The 26,421-nt window shown below is 39.3% G+C and overlaps 1 protein-coding gene across 1 annotated transcript; it reads left to right on the forward strand.

Annotated features, from left to right (window-relative positions):
* The first annotated feature begins 59 nt into the window (after nt 1–59).
* LOC143300174 (partitioning defective 6 homolog beta-like) lies at nt 60–19,766 on the forward strand. Its single transcript, XM_076613731.1, has 4 exons — nt 60–232; nt 1,625–1,844; nt 16,297–16,571; nt 17,820–19,766. The coding sequence occupies exons 1-4, from the start codon at nt 170–172 to the stop codon at nt 18,207–18,209; spliced, it is 948 nt and encodes a 315-aa protein (XP_076469846.1). The 5' UTR covers nt 60–169; the 3' UTR covers nt 18,210–19,766.
* Nucleotides 19,767–26,421: the final 6,655 nt, after the last annotated feature.

Raw genomic sequence — 26,421 nt, forward strand, 5'->3', positions numbered from 1 at the left:
ATAATTTGATAATATATTTCACAGTTGCTGTCTGTTAGAGAGTAGTCAATAAAGTGACGTCATCGACAAGGTGTTTGTGGGGCAGTGGTGTTGGTCATTCGCAAGGAATTCAACAGTTCTGTGATTAAATACAGGAACCGAAACATCACTGATGTAGTAGCTTTTGAAAATGGCTAAACACACGCGAAACTCTTCCAGGTCTGACAACGGTTTAGTGGAGGTGAAAAGTAAGGTGAGTTGTGGGCCGTGTCGTGGGCAGGTGTGTCGCGATGTCGTCCAGTCGGCCACTGCACAGAGTGCACTGACAGGACTCACCTGCGAGAGTTTTGCGGAGTTGAAGTTTTTAAAGTCCTTTTTACTTTTCCACACTTCCTTTAAGTTTCTGTTCATAAGATCGTGTCTCTTTTTGGTTTACAACTTATGTCTGTGAGACATTTGAGCCACTGTTAATCTTAGGAATTACTTGAGCACATTAAGTTCTATGGGGGAAAAAAAAGAAGAAAAATTGCAGCTGATCCTACGGTGAATCAAACACCCATCCCCTGCTCTCACCCGCCCCCACTACTTTTTATGATCTAATGTGGATAATTCTTATTGAAATAGGTAACTTTAAACTGACAAAGTTTTGAGTCAGTGGTTAGAAAACAAGTCTGCCGGTTGAAGTGCATTGATTGGGCGGTATTTCCATGCTTTCAGTACATTTTGCAAATCTGTACTAGTTTGTGGTTGGATTAAACGAAAGTGGTTCTGAAGATTTTAGGATGATGAATGTCAACCATAACTCAATGGTAGGTGTGTCTATTGAGTATTAATTTGGGTTCATGATGTCATGCAAGCACTATAAGTACAACAAACCTATGTGCCCTCCTTTCATCTGCTGCCCTAGCTTAGTAGATCTATCAATATCAGTCCTTCCCGTTTCACAAAAATTAGTCAACAGTGAAGGTCCAGATTATTAGATCTGCATTAGTACAGACTGTAAGGAGCTGCTATCTGACAATGACAGAGTGATCATTCCAGAGGAGATTTCAGCATGGCCTGAAACATTTCAGTTTTGTTCAGTCTTTGCATGCCGGTTCTAATGGAGGTGATGCTCTAACATCTCATATTATTGACTTTTTGACAGTCTCAGTGTGCCATAGTCATGGCAGTGTCATCACATCTTACCTGCCCCCACCCCTCCAAAAAAAAAAAAAAAAAAAAAAAAAGATTAGTAAAAGAACATAATACCAGTGCAACAAATTAAGTTGTGAAATATATACTTATAGTTTAGTGTTAAAAATTGTATGATTTAGTTAGCATACATAGAAAAGGTGGAACTGGAAGGCACAAAAATAATACATAGAAAAGGTGGAACTGGAAGGCACAAAAATAATAATGCCTTAGAAATGTTTTAAAAAGAGGCTATAAATATTCTTGTTAAATTTGTTTCCTTGCGTGGGCTTTTCATACTGTGATTATTACAAATTTATACAATGTTAGTTACACTTAAGTTTAATAAAAGATTTGTCACAGGATTTGAGTTTTTTTTGTTGTTGTTTTTTTTCAGTTGAATTTAATGATTTTTTTTTTATTGAAAACAAAAACGTGCATAATCTTATTGTCATCTGTCTGACATTTTCAGTTTGATGCCGAGTTTCGGAGATTCTCAGTGACTCGCACTTGCAGTTTCGACAAGTTTGCTGTGTTGCTGGAGCAGCTGCATAGTTTGGGGGAAATTCCTTTTGTCATTACCTACACAGACCCCATGCACAATGACCTTCTTCCTATCAACAACGATGACAACTTTAACAAGGCTCTGTCAACTGCCAGACCACTGCTCAAGCTCTTGATACAACGAAAAGGTACATCCATTATCAGATTATGTGTGTGTGTGTGTGTGTGTGTTATGTGTGTACATGAAGACGTGTGCTTGTGTATCACTGTATGTGTACTTGTTTGTAATTTTGTAATCATGAAATAGAGCGCATTGATTCAGTTAATTTAGAAAGACTAGCGTCCACACAACCATTTATGTTTTAGTCACAGATAGAGAGAGAAATAAGTAAGTTTTATTTTAAATGCTGGTCATTGTATTTCTTTGAATTAAACTTAGGAATAGGATGCCTCTATGTCATTCACATATTGTGTGTGTGTGTATGAAAAAAAAAAATGAAAATTTTGCTGATGATTTTACTGAATATTTATGGTTTAATTACACATACTTAACCGTGACCCAACTAGTGCAGACTCCGGCAGAGGTCTGACATTCCTGTCCTGTGCAAACTACTATCCGCCTATGCGGAGAAAACGAAAGTAACTACGGCCGATAACCTCCTGATTTATGGTTTCCTGACAATGCATGGTGGTGTACTGTTGAATGAAGATACATGCATAAAACTAAAGAACTGGTATGGATGGGGACGGGCGCAATAGCCGAGTGGTTAAAGTGTTGGACTGTCAATCTGAGGGTCCCGGGTTCGAATCACGGTGACGGCGCCTGGTGGGTAAAGGGTGGAGATTTTTACGATCTCCCAGGTCAACATATGTGCAGACCTGCCAGTGCCTGAACCCCCTTTATGTGTATACGCAAGCAGAAGATCAGATACACACGTTAAAGATCCTGTAATCCATGTCACTTTTTATTGTCAGCGTTCGGTGGGTTATGGAAACAAGAACATACCCAGCATGCACACACCCCGAAAGCGGAGTATGGCTGTCTACATGGCGGGTTAAAAACAGTCATACACGTAAAAGCCCACTCGCGTATATACGAGTGAATGTGGGAGTTGCAGCCCACAAACGCAGAAGAAGAAGAAGAAAAAAGAACCGTCAACGCCTAGTCATTCTGACAAGATGAAAAACAAGGTCCTGTGTGCAACATGCACTTGACACACTGAAAAAGAACCCATGGCAACATAAGTGACTGTGTTGTCCTCTGGCAAAATTCTGTAGAAGAAATCTGTTTTGATAGACCTGTACACAAACATTTACATGTATGCATGCACTCAAGGCCTGACAATACATGTTAGGTTATGCTGTTGGTTGGGCATCTGCCTAGCAGTTGTGGTGGTGTGTTGTCTGAAAGCAGTGACACCTTGATGGCTTGAGGCATAAAAACATTGACAGATTTTATCAGTTTCAATATAAAGGTTGTATAGCTGTTGACATTTTGATTAAACAAAGTTGGATGCACGGCAGCATTTTCAACTTGCCCACAATCTTGAGTAGCAGATTCAGTAGATTTATTGATGAAAATTGCATGCACACACACACACACACACACACACACACACACACACACACACACACACACACACACACACACACACACACACACACACACACACACACACTTGGACTCACACACACACACACACAAGAAATGTTTTGCATAAATTTGGATTTGGTGTTGTTTGGGAGGCTCAGTCAGTTGGCAATGTCAAAATGTTTATGATTGAATTTAAGCAGCGTCTGGTTGATTGCTTTACCCAAGACTGGCATTCAGCTCTCCAGTCTCACGCTTTTTATGATGTGTATTCAGTTTACAACCAGTCCTTGTCACTTAAACCTTACTTGAACAATGTCAAATGTATAAATATGCGCCATGTTTTTTCACGGTTTAGAATTGGAATGTCCAACTTGCGCTCACACTTTTTGCAGTTTATTTATGATGGGCAAAGTAGGAATTGTCCTTTTTGTGATGACACTCCAGAAACTGAAATGCATTTTCTTTTGGTCTGCCCTAAGTATTGTCCCCTGCGTTCTCAGTTTATTCCTGCTAAATTTCACAAACATCCAAGTGCATTTAAGATGTCCATGTTGTTATCTTGTGTGAGTGAGAGATTGAGTGTCAGTATATGCAAGTTTGTATTCAAGGCGTTTTCATTATGAGCAAATGCTCTAGAATCGTTATCGATGCCCATGTAGTTCAGTGATTGTCCTAATATTCATTTCCTTGTATTAATTCTGTTTGTCCTTGTGAACTCCATTGTTATGGATCTCTGGTCTGACAATTAAAGTATTTTGACTTCGACTTCCACACACACACACACACACACACACAGTGAGTCCAATAGGAGTATTTATATGATGTGACTTACAGATATTTAATTTCATTTTTAATTACACATACAGATATTTAATTTCAGTTTTGCTGTTCTTCTTTATTGCTGTTAAACAGATATTTACGGATTGTTGATTCCATTATTCTAGTTATCCTCTCTCTCTCTCTGTTCTCCCCTTAATCACAAACTTTGTCCCCACCGCCACCTCCTCCCCCCCCCCCCACCCATAACACCCCCACACACACTCACATGACACGTCTAATGTTACTCAAAACGAAAAGACATTAAAGAAAGAACACACACACACACACACACACACACACACACACACACACACACACACACACACACACACACACACACAACTTATGTCACTGAGTCTAATGAGTTGAGTCAAGTGGGTCTGAGCTCTTACCAGTATTAAGATTTCATAGTACACATTTGCGTTTAAAATCTGAAAAAATGGTGAAATGCATCATTGGACCAAAGAATCTATGGTGAAGAGGTTTTGGAGTTGTAAATTATAAATCTGCGTCTGATCTCTCTGTCACTGCATGGTCTTTGTGCTCTCCTTCCAACCCCCCCCCCCCCCCCTCGAAAACCCCCCCCCCCACCCCGCCCCCCAACAAACACACACATCACACCCACACCCCTGCGGCCCTGCTCCCTCGCTATGTTCTCTCTCCCCACCTCTCCAGCTTTCTAACTTTGTTACTGTTCATATCCAGATGGCTCTTTCTTTCTAAATGTTCTGGATTTCTGAATTTCTCTGCATTTCCATCTCTCTCTCTCTCTTTCTCTCCCCCCCCCCCCCCCTCCATCCCTCTCTCTCTTCTCCCACCACCTCCACTCCAATTTCTCTTATTCCCTTTTTGATCCTATCTCTGATCACAATCATTAATTCATTCATAAATGAAAGGGTAGTCTTATATTGAATAATATACAGTGTATGAACTGGGCTTCTAGACAGGCACTGTGTGGAGTTTGTTTATTGAAGCAACACCTGGCTTTTGCTTAAGCACGCACGCACGCACGCACGTGCGCGTGCGCACACACACACGCACACACAAGATTCAAGATTAAATTGCCTTACCCCTTTTGGGGTATGGAGGATTACATAATTTATAAATAATAAGAACAAAACTAACATGATAAACAATTACTGTATTAACAACAGTCGTGTACTTAGTAGCGAATATAATGTCAGATGAACATGCGTGCACACACACACACACACACACATGCATAAATGAACACATACATGCACATTATTAACCTGTCTAAAAACATAAGAAAAAAAAATTACATTATATATATATTTTTAAATGACAGGCAATTGCACCATGTCCAGGATTGCACTTTTTTTTGCAGGCTTCCTGCTGTGTAACCTCATTGAAAAGAGACATGCCTTTAGGCAACAGAAATATGGGCGTGTGCACAGTCTCAGAAATATGTGGTGTATCATGTGTCTTGGCAAAGATTAATTATGACGTTGGTGTTGTGTACAGCCAACCAAGCGTGATACTGTAGCTTCTTTAGGCTATATAAAAATATGTGGGGCAAAGATGAAAGAATGTTGTATTCTGCTGATAGCTGTTAGTGGCATATAATTTTGATTCAACATCTTATTTGTTTATGATGTTATTTTACATTATATGATAATTTATAAACTAAATTTTGTGAATGTATGAAGAGTTGTTTCATTTTGAAGCATACCTGGTAACAGAGTAACTCAGTTATCGTTTGTCATTACTGGTGTAATGTACTCATTTAAAGTGATGACATGATTTAAACTAATTGTAATGACAAAAAATGTTCATTAATTATTAGTGTTTGAACCTGTTTTTTATGCACTCTTTGCTCCAAGATCTCATTCAAAATAGCATTGCCTGCAACAGTGCAAGTCTACTTATCATAGAATTACCATGTGAAATGCTTTTAAAAAAAATTAATCTATTCTAAAATGTTCCTCTTTGGTTCTAATCGTGAACCATACAGCTCTATCAGCTTTTTAAAGTTGACTGCCCCATTTCTTCCCAACATGTTCTGTGCAGAGTTTGGGATAATGAAAAGGTAGGGGGTAGGAGGAGAGGGGGATAGGGAGTAGGGGGGCTAAACTTAAAGGTGAGGCTGGGGGGGGGGGGGTGTGTGTTTTGGGAGGGTGGAGAGGAGTTAGGGTGGTGGAGTGGACAGGTGAGGGGAGGTGAGTGGGAAAGAGACAGTTTATGATGAGTGTTGTCACTTTGAGGTGAAGTGTTTTGGCGTGTGTTTGAGTGGCTCAGTTTCTGTTTGCTCAGTCCTTGCCATTGGTCCTGTGGCCTGGCTCCTGTGTAGCAGCAGGGTGAATCTTTTACAACTTAAAGTGCTTGTCTTTGCAACACTGGCACTATGTGTGTACTGACACTGCGATAGTTGCTGGACTTGAAAAGCCTCTGCCTGTCTTTCTTGCTGTATTTCTCTCTCTCTCCCCTGCCTTTCTCTCTGTCTCTCGCTGAGTCTCTGTCTCTCCGTCTCACTCTCTGTCTCTCCCTCACTCTCACTCCATGTCTATCAGAAGTTACAGCCTCCCCCCCCCCCCCCCCCCAAGCCCCTCCACCCATCTCTTTCTGCTCCCCTTTATTTCTCACACACACACTCATTCACTCTCAATCATGTGTGTGTGTGTGTGTGTGTGTGTACAATTTATGAATTACCTCAGTATGAAAACAAAAATTGAAATGGATAGTCTTTTCTGATTAAGATTTTGTTTTCCTGACAAACTGACTTTCAGCATCATTTCTCTTGTTTTTAATGAGGGAGGCGTGGTATCAACAAAGACGGGGGGAAAAAAAGAAGAAAAAAAAAGAAATACCATGAGAACTAAATGGGGAACTTTTTATTTTTTTTAAACATGCTTTAGTTTAATGGCCATTCTGAGGCAGGATAGAATAATATCAAATAATACTGTGAAAACTTTTGCACTGTTGAAATACCTTCCTGGTTCAGTCATCCACCATTTCTTCGGTCAGGGGGATTGTGGGGGTGGGATGGGGACGGGGAGGGATGGGGCCCCACACTACCCACACATGTGATTTGTCATTTTCGCCAAGGTTATGTGTCCCTGACCATTGACCCCAAAGCCCTGGATCTCTGCCAGAGGTTTCAAAGGCTTGTTTTTTTCACTGGCCCCTCCCCCCTCCCTGTAAACCCCAGGGAGGAAGGAGTGAAAATAAAACAGCTTGGCCTTCATTGAAGTCATTCACCGATTCAGTGGGATGAAAGGCCAGGCCTTTGTAATTTGGAGGGGTGGGGAGACGTTTTCTTTGACAAAAGTATGCAGTGGAATAATTCAGGGGGGGGGGGGGGGGGGGGGGGAGTGAAGGGGAAGTCCTTGTTGTAACATTGCAAGTCGGAGGAAGAGAAGAATGAATGTTTTTTGGGTTTTTTTTTTCTTTTTTTTTTATTATAATATACTGTATTTGCAGTGTTTTGGTGTGTATGTGGATGTACATGTGTGGGTGTGTTCTTTATTTGTTTTGTTTTTTTTACAACGGAAGTATGCAGTGAAAATTTTACTTCAGGGGAAAGTTTGTGGAAAAATTTAGTCAGGGGAAGATTTACAAGAAAGAATGTATGATTTTGTTCTGTTTACAAACATCAGTAGCAAATCTGTCTTGTTTAATACTATATTTTGAAAAATAAAAAAAAAAAAGCAACATCAGTTATGAATTATCCCACAGATTGCTTTTTGAAAAAACAAAAACATAACTGTGGAGGTGATTTGTGATTTTATGATATTTGCTTGTAAATGGCTACTGCACATAAGACATTTTTATTACAAGATAAGATATATCTTATAGATAGATCTATAGATCTCTATATTGTCAGTAAACTGACAGAAAGTTGTCTTTTGGCTTGAGTACATACAACATTGAACATACAAACCAGAAACCACAATCAGTTTTAGAACATGTATTGAACCATTCATTGAAATATATCACATGACAGTTTGGTTAATTTGGTAATAATGTTGACCAGGTAAAAAAAAAAAAAAAAAAAGACGTCATTCAGACTGAAAAAGGGAATACACAAAATGTGAACATTCATTTCTTGTAATACATTTTAGAATAGAATAGAATATGTCTTTATTACCAAGTGTACCAGGGTCACAAGGAATATTGGGGGGGATAGTACATAACAAGGTACGAACATAAATCAAAAATCATTCACAGCACAGATACAGTAGAAATTAGGATACATACAAATGCATATCAATACAAAAACTTGTGCATACTCACACATGCACACACTGCACACACACGCACGCATGCACGCACGCGTTTGAACAGAAGCTGCATATTACATGTGGATGGGGCTAATGACTTGATCTTCAGGTAGATGGTTGTTGATTGCACAGTTATATTTATCATACTCTAGAGTATCTGCCTTGAAATATGGTGTCCCACAAGGGTCCGTCCTAGGTCCTGTTCTTTTCGTGCTTTATGCGGCTCCTGTGTCGGATGTCATCAGTCATCATGCGATGTCGCATGAGAGCTTTGCTGATGACACACAACTTTATCAGTCGGCTTCCATAGCTGAATTTGATGCACTGGTGACTCAAACACAGGAGTGCATTGCTGGCCTAAAGGACTGGATGACTCTCAACAAGCTGCAATTAAATGATGATAAGACTGAATTTATGATAACCTGTCCAAAGAAGTTTCGTCAACATCCTTCCTTTCCTGACTCTGTTCTGATCAATAGCACACCTGTTTCACTTTCTCCCTCTGTTCGCAGTCTTGGTGTAATCCTGGACCAGTCTCTTTCCTTCCAACAGCACATTTTGAATATCTGTAAAGTTGCCTATTTGGAACTGCGTAGAATCAGCTCTATCCGCCACTACCTCTCAACCGATGCAACCAAGACACTTGTATGCTCTCTGGTTCCCTCAAGATTGGATTACTGCAACTCTCTTTTGGCCGGCCTTCCCAAATACCTGTTAGACAGACTCCAAAGAATTCAGAATAACGCTGCCAGACTCATTTGCAGAGCTTCTAAATTTGACCATGTTTCTCCTCTCCTTCAGTCTCTCCACTGGTTGCCTGTTTCTGATCGAATAGACTATAAGCTATCCACTCTGACCTTTTCTGCAGTCAACGGATCTGGCCCCAAATATCTTTCTGAACTCATTCATATCTATACCCCTTCTCGCCAGCTCCGTTCTTCCTCTGATACTCGACTTCTCAGGATACCTCACGTCAGAAGTAAGACCTATGGACACAGATCGTTTTCTTTTCAATCGCCAAAGACGTGGAACAAGCTCCCTGATAACCTCCGTCATTCTGATTCCCTCGCATCTTTTAAATCTCGTCTCAAAACTCACCTTTTCCCTCAGCAATAAGTTCAATTGTGGCAGGTCCACAACTACATGCATGTATATGAATGTGTATTGTGTGTGCGTGTGTTTATGTAAGTTTGTGCCTGCCTATGTGTGCGTATTTGTTAGGGTAGCTGTTAGATACACATATATGTTAAAATGTATGTATGCAGTGTGTGTGTGTGTGTGCGTGCGTGCGTGTGTGTGTGCGTGCGTGCGTGCGTGCGTGTGTGTGTGTGGTCACATTTTGGTGTGTGTATGTAACATAGATACAATGTTTTATGTTATCAAAAGCGTTTTTGTAAAGCACCTAGAGCAGATTTCTGGATAGTGTGCTATATAAGTATCCATTATTATTATTATTATTCTGATTCCCTCGCATCTTTTAAATCTCGTCTCAAAACTCACCTTTTCCCTCAGCAATAAGTTCAATTGTGGCAGGTCCACAACTACATGCATGTATATGAATGTGTATTGTGTGTGCGTGTGTTTATGTAAGTTTGTGCCTGCCTATGTGTGCGTATTTGTTAGGGTAGCTGTTAGATACACATGTATGTTAAAATGTATGTATGCAGTGTGTGTGTGTGTGTGCGTGCGTGCGTGTGTGTGTGCGTGCGTGCGTGCGTGCGTGTGTGTGTGTGGTCACATTTTGGTGTGTGTATGTAACATAGATACAATGTTTTATGTTATCAAAAGCGTTTTTGTAAAGCACCTAGAGCAGATTTCTGGATAGTGTGCTATATAAGTATCCATTATTATTATTATTATTCTGATTCCCTCGCATCTTTTAAATCTCGTCTCAAAACTCACCTTTTCCCTCAGCAATAAGTTCAATTGTGGCAGGTCCACAACTACATGCATGTATATGAATGTGTATTGTGTGTGCGTGTGTCTATGTAAGTTTGTGCCTGCCTGTGTGTGCGTATGTGTTAGGGTAGCTGTTAGATACACATGTATGTTAAAATGTATGTATGCAGTGTGCGTGTGTGTGTGTGCGTGCGTGCGTGTGTGTGTGTGTGTGTGGTCACATTTTGGTGTGTGCATGTAACATAGATATAATGTTTTATGTTATCAAAAGCGTTTTTGTAAAGCACCTAGAGCAGATTTCTGGATAGTGTGCTATATAAGTATCCATTATTATTATTATTATTATTATTATTATCATTCTGGATTTGTTCGAGAGACAGGGCATTGACTGCTTTGGGGTAAAAGCTATTGGTGAAGTGATTGGTTTTCGTCCTTATACTTCTGTACCATCAACCAGAGGGGAGCATCTTGAAAATCTCAAAAGTTGGATGTGATTTGTCCTGGCTGATTGATTTTGCTTTTTTGAGTAGCCGCTTATAATATATGTCTTTTGGAGACATAGATGAGCCCTGGTAATCTTGTTGGCAGTTTCCGTACCAAACAGTAATAGCAAAGGCTAGCACACTTTCAGTGACTGCTTGGTAGAAATCAACCATGATTTCTTTTTTTTTTAATTCCAAACTTTTTGAGGCGCTTAAGAAAGTACAGGCGCTGTTATAAACTCATCCACTTGCACACACATCACTTACCTATGAATCACCCCACCCCCACCCCCCTTTTCAGTCATTTGCTGAGAATTTGACCATACAATCAGTTGCAGAAGCAGATGAAAAAGAATTCTGGAACTTTTGAATATTTTGCTTGGAGTTGGACAGTCTACTCTGATTAGAAATAGTTTGACAGCATTCTTTGTTTTGCCCATCCTTCCTTTCTGTCATCTCCTTCCCTTTCCGTCTTTTTTTTCCCTTCTGTTCTTCCTCCCTTTTCTTCATTGCTTTCTGAGTTCCTCCATTTCTTCAGTCCCCCCTCTTTTCAGCACCAGTCACATATTTTGTTTGTTTACACTGTTTAACTCATGATGCAAATTACAACAAACCTATGCACTTTTAGACTTGACATGTTTTTCAGTAACAAAATATGTACAACAACACACTAAGGTTTCCCCACCACCCCCATCCCCCCACAGACATCTCCACACTCTCTCTCTCTCTCTCTCTCTCTCTCTGTTCATGTTGTCCTTAAGCCTCACAGGAGAGAGTCACATCTCACCAAGATAAAGGATGACCTGCTGAGCACTCCTTTCCCATTGTTTTCCCAGCCACTCTCTCTCAGATCAGAAAGCAATGGCTTAGGGGCTGCAGTGAAGGGAACCTTGCCTAATTACACACTATGGTGGTTTGATAGCTTCAAAAGCTGACTTTTTTCTTCAAGAAGAACTATTTCCATGTTCGATAAAAAGTAAAATGTATTGCAGACATTCTAGATTCTGATTGTTTTATACTGGTGTTGAACCATTGCCATTATAGATTTTATTTTTTGTTTTGTTTGGAATATGCTATAATCAGGGGGCAGGTAATCTTGGATAAATGAAAAAAGAATTAACAGTATACCACAGTTTAGCTCACTAATTAGAATGGGTTGTCAAGAAAAAGAAAAGAAAAATTATTCTTACAACTCCAAGCAACTTGTAGATCTATCTTATGCCACTGAAGAACATTTTCCAGAAAATAAAAACTTGGGCAATTTCCATTTTCAGTATACCCCCACCCCCAAAAAGTTGAGGAGTCAAAAGAGGTGAAAATCATGTCATGCAAAGATGTTTGCTGAATTGGAAGTATCTTTGAAATGATAAAATGCATATTAAAAATGGTACTTTCTTTCCTTTGTGTAAGGAGAGATTCTGAGTGTTTTAACTTATGTTCATTTTTTTAGGTTTTTTTTTGTGGTTGGTATTTATAAACATAAATTGAAATGATAACATGTTCGGTTTTTAAGTTAGTTAAATAAGGTTTATTTTGTGGAATTTCCAGAAGGTTCTAGAAGTGAGAACAGACCATCTAAAAAATAAAGGACTGCATATTTGGAGACTGTAACACCTGGCCGATGCCGGCATCATGACACAATGAAGGGTGCCAGAGTTGTATTTTAACAGTTGACAGTTGAAATTTTGAATGTCAATACAAAAACAAAAACAAAGAGAGAGAGAGTGAAAAAAAGAAACGACCAAACAAACAAACCAATAAGAACTCTGCATGCATAGAGACATACTGTTACCTCATAGAATTTATTTTTATAGATTTTTCATCTTCAATTTTGGCCCTGCTGGGCTTCTTCAGGATGATTTTGAAGATAAAGATGAGTTTTTTGTGTGAAAAAACACACAGAGCTGTAGGCAAATCAGACCCCTATCAACATTATTGGTCAAAAAAAGAAAAAGAAAGGAATGATAGGTTGATGATTTGTAGACCGTATTCAACGCCAAAGATTTTTCAGCTTTTGTGTGCAATGTCCCACCATACATCACTCACTCTCTCTCTCTCTGTCTCTCCTTGTCAGACACCCTGCCCCCCATATCCAGTTCCCTCCCCTGCACCATGCCTCCCCAGTCTTCCCCTCTGGCCAGCTGGTGTTGCCCTCTGCCTGTCATGTTATGACTTGGCGGTGTGAGGTTTCACCCCCTGTCTTTGTGTTGTTGCTTGTGGGCAGGAAAAGGTGGAGGTGTACATGCTCTTGGTTGTAAAAAGCAGACCCTTTCTGTGTGTAGTACTCACACCGAGAGAGTAACTTTTGTGTTTGTGATAAGGGAGGTGGCATGGAGTACAATAGTTGCTGTTCAAAAACACACCACACACACACAACCATGCAGGCACACGCAAGCACACACACACACACAGAGAATTGTACTGTGAATGCTAACAATAAGTCGTACACTGCACACTTTTAATGATCACTAAAACTTGTCTGTGTTTATGCTAAGGGCTATGATGGGGAGTTAAAAAAACAAAAAAAAAACCCATTAATGAAAACCTTCCACAAAAATGTGTACTGGGCATGCTAATAGTAATATTGTGTTATGCATGTTCATTGCAGACTCTTGAAATGATCACTCAGGAAGTAATTTTTCTGTGTTTATGATCAGGGTAGTGGAAGTGGGGTTGGACAATAAACGCTTTACACACACACACATTGTACTGGGGATACAAATAATACTTGAAAACAATGTACATATTTTTAGTAATCACTCTCAGAATAACTTAAGTGTTGTGTTCATGATAACTGAGTTGATAGTAAGAACAATAGAACAATAGAAGCCTTTCACATGTATACACATGTGCTAAGAATGTAAATAATAACTGTACATTTATAATGTGCATGTTTTAACGAATAAAACTATTTTGAGAAACATGCAGTTAAGGAAAAGGAAAGCATAACTGATTTTGTTGTGCTGGGTTGAGTGATTCAGTTACTGAAACTGAACTGTAGCTTTCTGTATGTACAGACTGTAGCATGCATAAGTAGGCACACAAAATACATATAAAGACAGAAAGAGGGGAGAAAGAATCTCTCAGTTTCTTCTGTTTTAATTTTTGTTGTTGTTGTTGTAAAGAATGGAAAGGAGAGTAGGGGTGACATTCAAGTGATTGTTTTATTGTATATGTAAATGATGTACAGAGAGAGAGACAGTTAATCAAATTTTATTGTGAATTAATGATTTTGATAAGAGAGGTGGAGGTTATTGGCGCTTGACTGTCAAATTACTTGAAGTATTTATGATTATATGTGTGTTGGTGATAGTAAATAGAGTGGATATAAGTTATGATGTATTTGCCGGATGAGGTGACTAGAAAACATGTGATACGTTCAGTTTTCATGTTGTTTATAAATTGTCCAGCTGGCCTTCAGCAGTTGCCATATGAAGCCCAACACCAGACGGGTGCAATAGCCGAGTGGTTAAAGCGTTGGACTGTCAGTCTGAGGGTCCCGGGTTCGAATCATGGTGATGGTGTCTGGTGGGTGAAGGGTGGAGATTTTTACGATCTCCCAGGTCAGCATATGTGCAGACCTGCTAGTGCCTGAACCCCCTTCGTGTGTATATGCAAGCAGAAGATCAAATACGCACGTTAAAGATCCTGTAATCCATGTCAGCATTCGGTGGGTTATGGAAACAAGAACATAACCAGCATGCACACCCCCGAAAACGGTGTATGGCTGTCTACATGGCGGGGTAAAAATGGTCATACACGTAAAAGCCCACTCGTGTGCATACGAGTGAACGTGGGAGTTGCAGCCCATGAACGGAGGAGGAGGAGGAGGAGATGGAAGAAGAAGCCCAACACCACATTAAAAACAGATCGGTTTTTACATTAAAAACCAAGGTTTTCAAGTCAGGTTTAAAGATCATTCTCCAAAATTGAAGATGACCAATTTTTAAAAAGTCTTTTATTATCTCCCTCCTCAGAACTAAGAAAAAAAGAAGAAGAAAAAGAAAGTCATATAAAAAATTAGCTTTGATTTTAAAAAGATCTCTGACATATTTACATCTCAATCAAACCTAATACAATAATAGTAAACAAACAAAAAAAACTTAAGTGGAACAACCAAGAATACATTGGAACAGGGTGTTCATGGAGTTTGTTGGTACTTGTGGCTCATCAAATAAGAAATAATTTATTGATTTAATGGACATTGTGATTCTGAAACAAAAAGGACAATAAAAATGTGCAATTACAAATTAATGTTATGTAAGTAAAATTGCAAGTCCTGGCAGAAATTTAACTGTGATAGGCTTATCATATTAAATGATACTCACCAAGCAGCTTCATTGCCTTTGGAAGAGTGGATAAGAATATTGACCAGTATATGTACCAGTAACCTACAAGTACAAAGTATAATATTATATTTGTCATCTGGGTTGCAGATTAAAATGGGTGTCTTTAAGCTTACGTCCATGACTGAAAATCCCTGTTCAATGTGATTTGAATCTCTGCTACCCTCCATCTTGTCTCTGTGTGAATGGCCCTTCAGTTTGACATTTTGGCATCGGTTACAGAAGCAAGAGACGACAGTTTATGACATGCACTAAGAGCAGAGGCAGTATGATTCTTTGAAGCTCCAGTTTCAGTTATCCTCTCCCCATTCTTGTCTCCCTTCTCAAACATGTGACGGATCTGTTGTTGAAGTGCGGGCTCTGTGAGAACAAACGTTGGATGTTGACTGTGTGGTTGTGTGAGCTTGGTGTTCTGTGTGAAGTCTGAAGAGTCCTGTGTTTTGGAAAGTCATCAGATCCATACATACAGTGCACTGTGTGTGCTTTGGTCAGATGACGAGTCTGTGTGTTTCGACTTTTTTGTATGTTTGTTTGTTTTTGTTTTCAAGAAATTTTGAAGACTCAAATTCCATTGTGTTTATTATTTATTTAATTGCCCTTTGAATCAGTCGAGGCTGAGCAACTGATCCTTAGTTGTCTGATTTTCTTTTCGTTCAGAGTAATGTTCTGAACAGTCCTGGTGGTTCATTTTTGTTTGTTGCTTGTTTGTGAAACTGTTCATATGAATTGTCATTTTCTTTCATTAAAGAGCTGTTAATTTTTTTTAAATGATGCCACAAGCATGTGCAATGATTCATGGAATTTGAATCATTCTTTGTGAAACTCTGAATGTCTTACTCTCAGGTATTATGTGCAGTGCATGCACCTTAAATGAATCCAGGCCGGTGACATTACATTAAAATTCTTGATTTGTTGGGTTTTCCTCTTTGTAAATTATAAAGGTAAGTAAAAAGTAGTTCCTGTTGTGTATTATAATTGAAAGTAATGTATGTCAGATGTTGCTAAGTACGCAAAGTTTTTTTTAGCATGTGTTCTAGAGTAGATTGATGCTCAGTTAAGAATATAACCAGATAATTTTTTTAAAGTAAATCCTTCAGTTTAGATATTGCAAAGGGTGTGAGTTTTGGTGGGTTTTTTGTTTGTTTGTTTTGTTTTTGTGTGTGTGTGTGTGTGCATGTGTGCCAGTTTGGATTGATGCTCGTTTAAGAATATGACCAGATATAATATATTAGTTATTTTTGTTGTTTTGTTGTGACCAGGTGAAAGCTCCGGAGAGCTGAATGGCTATGGGACCAACACTGTGAAGCGCAGGAACCCTATCACCAAGCTGCTGGGGAGCGAGTCGCCGCCCAAGCCTCGCATTCAGATCAGTTTACCGGGCGACTTCCGTCGGGTGTCGGCCATCATCGACGTGGACATCGTGCCGGAGACCCATCGGCGTGTGAAGCTGATGAAGAACGGCTCGGACAAGCCCTTGGGCTTTTACATTCGGGACGGGCAGAGCGTGCGCGTCACTCCTCAGGGCCTTGAAAAGGTAAACCCCGCGTGGCATTGTCAGTATCATTAGGTTTGCAGTAACGTTGTTTTGTTTTTTCTTCTTCTTCTTTTGTATGCTGTGTTTATCTTATACTCTTTGCAGGTTCCCAAATGTGTACTGATGATTAATTTGTGAATGTCATTAATTCACATTTATTCAGTTAACCCATTGAGCCCTTCGCCTGGGCGTTTCTTTGACATCAAAGTTTCTCTCATTAAAACTGTTTTCACATTTTTACACATATATGCCTAAACTGCAAAGAAAGAAAACTAACTTCTACAGTATTTTCTCGGATGTGTTCACATATAATTTGGAGGAAAAACAGTATATTTTCTGCGTTTTTTTCCCACATCAATGTGGCATGAAGCCCACTGAGGCTGTAAACTCCCCAGGATTGAATTGGTTAATGATGATCTGCATTAAAATCAAATGATATTTTAACACAAGGAAGCTTAATGATGTCACTTTGTTCATGAATTGTATGCTGATTTAATGACAAGAAGACACAGTATGATGCTTAGTTTATATGCACAGATTACTTAACAGGATTAGCTTGGTGTTCCTTTCAAATTACCTTGGATAATTTTTTTTATGTTTTCTTTGGTAAGCAGATGGATTATATTTTATTCTGTGAAAACAATAAATTATTATTGTTTGTTTTCTTGTTGTTGTTGTTTTTTTTTCTCATATCATCCAGGATAGTACAAGTTAATATAACAAATACTGCTGTAATAGATGTACTAATTTTTCATTTACTGCTTTTCATTTTTGTTTAAACAATATTTTACAAGAGTGCCAGCACTCACATTTGATCAAAGCAACTTGGATGAATATGTTGTGTTTTTTGTTTTTTTTATAATGTTAACAGTAACAGAACTTTTTTTTTTAGCTTTAACGGTAACAGGACTGTTTTAGGTTTAGCTTCTGTTCAGATTCTCAACAACTAACACAAGTATTAATTAATGCTGGGTGTCATTTGCATTCAGTCATCAGATATTCAGAACTCTGAGCTGTGGACATTTATGCCTGTTTCTTATTAAAAGACAATTGCTCATGGCCCTCACGGTGATGATTTTAATTCAGTATGCCAAATGCACTGTCAGAACATTTGGCTCTATCTTTCCACTTGACAAGCTAATGCCTCAGTCTTGCTGATGATATCACCTGTTCTGGATGTGACAGGTGCCTAGAATCTTGTTACCACTTCAGTCTTGCTGATGATAACCCCTGTTCCAAATGTGACAGGTGCCTGGAATCTTCATTTCACGGCTGGTGCCGGGGGGGTTGGCGGAGAGCACGGGGCTGCTGGCCGTGAACGACGAAGTGCTGGAAGTGAATGGCATCGAGGTGAACGGCAAGACCCTGGACCAGGTGACAGACATGATGGTGGCCAACTCTTCCAACCTCATCATCACCGTCAAACCTGTCAATCAGCGCATGACCTTGGCCCCGCAGCGAGGCTCCGGCTGGCGAAGCTCCCAGGCGTCTTCAGCGTCGCACTTCTCCTACCGCTCGTCTAAGTCGTTTGACAGTGAAGGGCCTCCGCCTGACAGTCGTGACGACGACGAGGATGAAATCCAAGACCATTTACAGGATGACAAAACGGACAAAGACAGTGCCGTGGTGACGTTTTAGCCCTCCTTGTGCTTTTCTGTACACCCTGAAAGGTTTTTTTTGTTTTTGTTTTTTTAACATGGTGTCTGCATCAAGACTGAATGGATGACGCTTGACAGAGAGAGAGAGAGAGAGAGAGAAAGAAAGAGACTGGCCTGCCAGGAAAGACTGGCAACATTTTATGCAATATGTTTTCCCTGAACGTGTATTCAGAGTTTTGACACTTGATTGTGGTTGTGCTTTGACAGATCTATTTTACTACACACTCCGTCAGACCCGTTTCCAATCTGTGTTGTGGGCCAAAACAAGGGACAAAGCATGCGGTCATATCAGGTTTTTCTGCATGTCTGTCTGTCTGCCTTACATTGTCCAGGCTTGAAACTGGTGCATTCTGCATTCCACGGTTGTTTCCAGAATCAAATCAAACTCATGTTCGTGAATGACTTCTTTTTTTTTCTTCTTTTTTTTTTTTTTGCCATTGCTTTGTGTGTATTACAGATCTACATATGATAAGTATGCAACTGAATTGACCTGCTATGATGGGTTGTTATGTTCATGATCACAAGGGCCTAGGAATAATCATTTTCAGACCAGTGACGTGAGGAGACTTTATCGTAGCTGATCATGTTTTGTTGCCAGATTATCGTTCATCATTTGGTGATAGCAGATTGATTAAGCATAGGTGTGTTGTTCTTTAGATCATGACACAGGATAGTGGCTAGCATCTTTGCCTGTAAGACTGTATCTTCAGTCAACAAAAACGAAATGAATGTGAAAAAAAGAAGAAGCTGAAAAGCTTAGTTTTATTGCATATTTCTGTCACTTTCTTCTCCACAGAAAAATGTCCATGCTACCATTGAACGCACAGGATCCGTTCCTGTTTTAATGTTGGCGGTCTTTGTAATTTTACCCTGTTCTCTCTCATTTGAATATCTTGAAGTCTTCTTTACCAACAGACAGAACATTTGCCTGGAAATTACTGTCAGACTGGAAAAGGCAGGAGCACTGGTCTTCTCCCTTTCATTTTCACTTGAAATGCTGGAACAATGATACATGTTTTTAAAGCATAGGATTGTGTCAGATGATAAGTGGTGAAATATCAGACAATAAGTGGTGAAATATCTTTTCAAAAATACATCTCTGTCAAATATTTCTTTTACTTTTCAAATGAAAGAGAGTGAAATGAAGTCCAACAAATGGTTGTGGCTAAAATTACAGCTCTTGACATGTTCATGTCAGAAGTGTGGCAGGTTACTCATGGTATTAAATATATAGATATATATGTATGTGTGTGTTTATGTCATTGCATGTATTTTATCAACATATCAGGTTTCATTAAACTGTGTTTTGCTTGTGTTATGGAATGTAGCATTGGACTCATTTATTTGCATGTTTAAAGCAAATTGTGTTGATTGTGAGGAGTCACCATGAAATGAGTAACAAAAATTATTTTTGTTTTTCTTTTCTTTTCCTTCCATCAGGGTAGAGATGGGAATGCATGCACAGAGCCATGAATACCTGGAAAAGCATGGGGAAAGTGAGAGAACCATTTCCAGGGCTGAAAAAGTCTTGGGGGGGGGGGAGGAGGGGGTTGGGGGGGGACAACTTTCCCTTGAGGGTCAGGAAAAGTCTTAGAATTTTTATAAAACTCTTGACCAAGTTTGATGCATAGCAAAAACAAAACAAACAAAAAACAAACAGTAAGTGATGAAAAAAACTGAACGCTGATAATGGGATATCTGCCAGTCTTGTTGGTGGTGTAGATTTTTGATGTGGTTTCACTTTGTGTCTCATAGGGACAATTTTTCAGTCTGGGGGAAAGTATGGAGTTTTGTTTGGTAACGTCATTGGGAACCCTGCAGTGTGTTTTACTACTCAGTGCTGTGTTATCAGCTTGCTTGTGATTACAGCCTGAGGAATAACAATGCCCCATAATACTGTGAAAGGTAGAATGCGTGAATCAGATAGGACAATGATAAAAAGAAAGAGAAAAAAAAGGAAGAAAGAATAGACACTTGAATGCTGAGATGTACTCATGATGGATGTGATCTGTCATTTACTCCAGCGGTGTAAGTAAATGATTAAACGTGCCAGCTTCATAGACTAGCTCATAGCTGTCTGTTGCTGTCAAATCATCAGTATGTTAAAAAAAAGAAGAAGAAGAAAAAAAAGAAAAGAAAAAAATCAAGTTTTGATTCCTTCATGAAAATAAAGCAGATGAATATAGAGATGAATGATTAACAGAATATAAAGCAAATTTCCCCCCTGTTCTTAGGTATACAGTTTATTGAAAACAACAAACAAATTTATTTATTTTTATGAGGAGGTGAAAAGAAATTGAGGTAAAATGATGGCAGGGTACCATTCATCCATTGAAATCGTTTCCCTTCTGGAACCTGTTTACTGCTTGGAGCAGTTTGGTATTGACTGTTGGTGAAAATTCCAGTCCTGAGTTAACAGGGTAGTAGACAATAACTGAAAGTGACTGAACATTCTTTTCCACTCCCATATGTGGTTTGCTGTGCGCACCTTTGCTGTGCAAAAAATCATTTCTGTATTTCAGCCAGAGGTTTAATGGTTAAAATTGGCTCAGATAATCAGTGTAGTGGTCAGTGTAGGAGTTGATTTAAGCAGCACTAGCATTGGTAAGCAGTGTCATTTTGCCTGTGTTTTATTACTGTTTTGGGATTTGGAATAAATCGTTCAGGTTCAGGACATATGTTTCCCCAACACAGCTGACGATAAATCTGTGGGATTTTGGTATGAAATGGATGTCTTGTAGACAGGGGCGAAACCTGATAAATCCCAAAGCTGCTGATCCTCTGTCTGGGTCCTGTGCTTTGGAGGCGCTGTGTTTGAGTGCGGCAACCAAAGGAATGCTTCAGTCTCTGCACCTCTGAGAGAAACTGAGCATCTTTATTCTGACAGAGTCACACCCTAGAAATGGAGCATGGTTGACTGCACAATGGGTGAAAATGGTCATGCATGTAAAAGCCCACTCGTACATACATGCACAAGATTCTTCAAGTACAGTAAATCCTCGGTCTCATCTCTGACGTATTCAGTGAGTGAATCCGGAGTTGCAACCCATGAACACAGAAGGAAAAGAAGAATGTTAGGAATTTATTCTTGTTTTTTTCTTTCTTTTCTTATGGTTTGCAGAACAGGAAGTATCTTTTTTTTAGTTCTTGTTTATAAATTTTGCCAGATGATTCGTTTTGTTTTACATATTCATCTGATGATTTTTTTTTCTCTATTTTTATAAAGTTATAAGCATGTGATATAAGGTACCTGTTATTTGTCTGTTTATGATTTAGTCTTTATTATTTTGTATTATTATTATTGGTTGTCATGATGCAGAACATAATCATTCATAAGTACATATCACGCAAGTTCATTTTTCAAATCCTACATGATATTACACCATTCAGAGCATGTATTATCGGTATTGTCTGATATCGTCTTGATGCAGAACATAATCATTCATAAATACGTATGATACAGCCTCATTTTTCAGATGCTAGTTAGAAGGATTATATTTAAGTATAACATTCTGAGCATCATGATAAAGTTTGTGTATCATTTTTCTTTCAGTTTTCTGTATGCATATCAATACAGCATCATATGCTCTTCCATTCTGTCCATCCCCAGTGACTGCTTAAAACTGAGAGAAGATAAACTTGAGTTCCATTCTGTTTTGTGTGGTTGAGGCTTATAGTGTGTGTGTGTGTGTGTGTGTGATGTATGATTGCATGTGTGTGCGTACATGTGGGCTTTGTGGTGCCTATGTCCATGTGAACGGGAGTACTTTCTAATACTGGATTCATGAATCTCTACCAGATTTGGGTTGGTGGTATGAGAAAGGAAACAAAAGAGTATTGATTGATGTGAATGTGGTTGTTTCAGTGATCACCATGAATGATACTAACGTGAACTGACACGAATAAAACGAAATGATTCAGTGATTACGATGATTCTGATGTAAATGAAATAAAGTGATACAGTGAGAGCATGGTATATTGATTTCCTTTTTTTTTTGTAACAAAGGCAATGTGTTGTTCAGTTTTAATCAGTGGCGTTTTCTGTCTTGAAGACAAACTTGTCACATTTGACTTCTTACTTTTTGTTGTTGTTTTTTTATTTTTTTTATTAAGAGCTCAATACATGTACCATGTGGTAACATGGAAACTAGTAACTCTTGATATGAAGAAGGGACAAAATGGGTGATTTGTGGAAAAGCCAACACCACTTTTGTACAAAACATGCCTATTAAAAAAAAGTTATCTATATATGTATTTTTAAGATCATGCAATATCATTTGTGATAATTCTGAGGCGAGATGAAAAAGAAATTAAAATCTGATCAGAAGGATAACTACAGCAAAACAACTTCCCAGCTGCTGAAATGTTGATGAATGTGATGAAACGCTCCGTACCTGTATTTGTGGCTTAATTTATAGTTCTAAGCTTGAAAGCTTGATTATCGCGACTTGAAACTGGAATGGAACTGGAGGGGAAAAACAGTGAAAATAACAAATGCAGGTAATGTATCTTTGTTTTCTAATGTACTTTTTTTTTTTTAATACTTTTTTTGCAAATTAACACCTCAATGTCCAGTGTTTGGTTTCTGGATTGGTAGTCTTGAATTCATAAGACAAAGCTTCTGCTATTGAAGTTCTCTTCTCCCCTTTTCTGAAATTGTTTAGAATGTCTGAAATTAATGCATACATTACTGTCACTCATTGCCGGTCTGTGAAGACTGCAGTTTGCTTTGACTTACCAGTAGCTGTGCTTGGTTGTAGAATGCTGACAGTTTGTGGAGACTGGAGTGGAACGAGCTGTTGTTTACACCAGGAGTTGTGCTCAGTTTGTAGAATGCTGACGATTGTCAGATTGTCACGTGGGGTGGAGTTTGCTGTGGCTTTTACCAGAAGTTGTGCTTAGTCTGTAGAATGCTGAAGGTCTTTGCGGGAGGCTGGAGTGGAATTTGCTGTGGACCGTTCCAGTTGTGTTCAGTATGTACAGTAGTAATGTTAGGATGCCGCCACTTATTGTTGGTACCAGTCTCTGGACATTGGAGAGGAGTTTGCAGTGTATAATGTTTGATGTTGCCACTTATCGTTGGTACCTGTCTCTGGACATTGGAGAGGAGTTTGCAGTGTATAATGTTGTGATGCTGCCACTTATTGTTGGTACCAGTCTCTGGACATTGGAGAGGAGTTTGCAGTGTATAATGTTGTGATGCTGCCACTTATTGTTGGTACCAGTCTCTGGACATTGGAGAGGAGTTTGCAGTGTATAATGTTGTGATGCTGCCACTTATCTTTGGTACCAGTCTCTGGACATTGGAGAGGAGTTTGCAGTGTATAATGTTGTGATGCTGCCACTTATTGTTGGTACCAGTCTCTGGACATTGGAGAGGAGTTTGCAGTGTATAATGTTGTGATGCTGCCACTTATCTTTGGTACCAGTCTCTGGACATTGGAGAGGAGTTTGCAGTGTATAATGTTTGATGTTGCCACTTATCGTTGGTACCAGTCTCTGGACATTGGAGTGGAGTTTGCAGTGTAGAGTGGCCCACTCACAGAATGTTAATTCTAGATCTAAACTCTTCCTTTCAGAAAAGTATAGATTAGATACACTTTCCTTTGGTAGTTTGCATGCTAGATTTAAAACTTTAAAAAATTTACTCTCTCTGGCCAAACCATCTATTGGCAACTGAGCATGAAATGGGGTTGGCACTGAAAGGTTTAAGAAAGGGAGAGAGAGAGAGAGAGAAGAATGAATGATTTTTTATTTTGTTTATTTTGAGTTTGATTGATGACACAGTTTCTAACACTTGTCACAGTGTGTGTGTGTGTGTGTGTGTGTGTATAAATCTGATTGATGACGCAGTGTCCTGGACTCATTCCTGCATCTTGTCAGCAGTCTAAAAGGTATTGATCAAGCCAAGCTCAGAACACTTTCCAACTCGTGTGTGTGGCACCATTCTTTCAAAGTCTGTCATCAGAGTTCTTCTTGTTCCTGCAGCTTCCCCCCTCCCCCCGTGCAGTATTGTCCAAACTTTATAGAGAAAGGCAATGCGGTCAGTATATAACTATAATTTCTATCATGAAAAAAAAGAGAGAAAAAAAACTGAATGAGATGATCTGACCTGTTGCGCTTCATGGTGTAAAGTTTTTTTTATGTTCACAATGATTGGTGTTAAGGTCAGTGTGTGGGAGAATGTGAGTGATAACAACTGACATATTTAATTGTTCATGCAGTTTGTTGGTTAAAAGTGTTATGAGGCAAAAGGGAAAACTGTTCAGGGAAAGCACCCTACACTGCTAGTGCAACTGCTACGTTGATTGTTATAATTATTTGAAGTAGCACTAATAGTAGTGTTATTGTTGTTGTTATGTAAGCACTCATATTGGAAAGGATATAGAAATAATGAGAAATAGAAATGGTAACCTTTGAAATAGTTTTAATGTGAATTATTATGGAATGTGAGCTTAAAACACCTCATCTTTCTTCTTCCTCTTTCCTTCCTTCTATCTATGACCAGTTGCTTACTGTCAGTACTGTTCACATCTTGTCTAGATCAGCATGGGTGTCTGTTTAGATCATTCCTGTTTATCATGAGTCAGAACCTCTTGGTCTGTGTCTCTCTCAGCCTGACTCTTCATCAAAGCAAACTGTACAGGACTATTAACTCCATACGAATGGCGAAAGAGACGACGTTAACAGCGTTTCAGCCCAATTACCACCATCAAAATATTGCAAGCGGAAGGCTCTTGTACTGAAAAGGTGAATGTTGACAAAGAATACCACAATTCTGACGACGGAAGCTAAAGGTTGGGTCATTCAGACACCCACTGGACATCCGAGGGGTGTGTGTAGAGGAGAAGAGAGGACTGGCCGTACTGAGTGAGTTAAGCAAAAGATTTGTCTTGCGCAGTTAACCTTTTGCTGAGACGCAGGAGTAAATTTTGCTGCAACGTGAACAGTGTTGACTGATTAGCTGTCTTGCATTATCATACATGTCATAGAGAAGCTCTTCTTAGTGGTTGGCCGTGGATGGGGGAGGATGCAAGCTGGCTAAAGGTTACAGAATGTCTTGAGCAAAAAGTTGTGGAATGATTCGTTGTTGACGGGCGCCATAGCCGAATGGTTAAAGCGTTGGACTTTCTATCTGAGGGTCCTGGGTTCGAATCACGGTGATGGCACCTGGTGGGTAAAGGGTGGAGATTTTTCCGATCTCCCAGGTCAACATATGTGCAGACCTGCCAGTGCCTGAACCCCCTTCGTGTGTATACACAAGCATAAGATCAGATATGCACGTTAAAGATCCTGTAATTCATGTCGGCGTTCGGTGGGTTATGGAAACAAGAACATACCCAGCATGCACACCCCCGAAAGCGGAGTATGGCTGCCTACATGGCGGGGTAAAAACGGTCATACACGTAAAAAGCCCACTCGCGTATATACGAGTGAACGTGGGAGTTGAAGCCCACGAACGCAGAAGAAGAAGAAGAAGAAGATTCGTTGTTGGTTCTTCACCCCACTATTAACAGTGAAAGAGGTGATTCAAAACAAAAGCAAAACAAAAAAGGCCATTTTCTCTGTCAGTCTGCACATTTCCTTCACAGTGTTTGGTTGTGTGTTCTTCAAGAAGTATTGCAGAAATGTTAAGGCCTCTGAATGTTTAAAAAGAATCTCTTTACAAATGTCAAGATAAAGCAATCTTACAGGAGTAAGTAATGGTTCTGCAAGAGATCTTTTACTACTTGTAGTTTTAGAAGTGATTTGGTTCAAAACAACTTTTTGTCAAGTGAAGTCCACGTGCAAATACTTTGTTTTATCTGTGTAAGATATGAAAATATAGGCTTGTTGGGGTGGGGGGCCTTGGGGGAGCAGGGGTGTGGGGTGGAAGACCCATTAGTGTGTGTTTTGTGTGTCATATATGTACATGCATTCATGTGTGTGTTTTCATTGAGACATGGTAGTCTCTTCTTTTTTTGTCTTTAAAAAAAAAAAAGAAAGAAATTGAAGGAAAATACAGAAGGCTGTCACAGGGCGCTCTCCCACTGCATGCATTTCAGATTGCTTGCCTTTTCCTTAAGATTTCACTTTTTGATATCTATATTTTAAAAGAAATTGAAGGAAAATGAAGGTAGGTTTGACAAGGCCCAGCACACGGCTGATTCTCAGTGTCTTTTAAAGCCAGTTTGTCACCTTGGCTTTTCCGT

Source organism: Babylonia areolata, chromosome 26 (genome assembly GCF_041734735.1).
Source record: "Babylonia areolata isolate BAREFJ2019XMU chromosome 26, ASM4173473v1, whole genome shotgun sequence".
NCBI classification, from domain to species: Eukaryota; Metazoa; Mollusca; class Gastropoda; order Neogastropoda; family Buccinidae; genus Babylonia; species Babylonia areolata.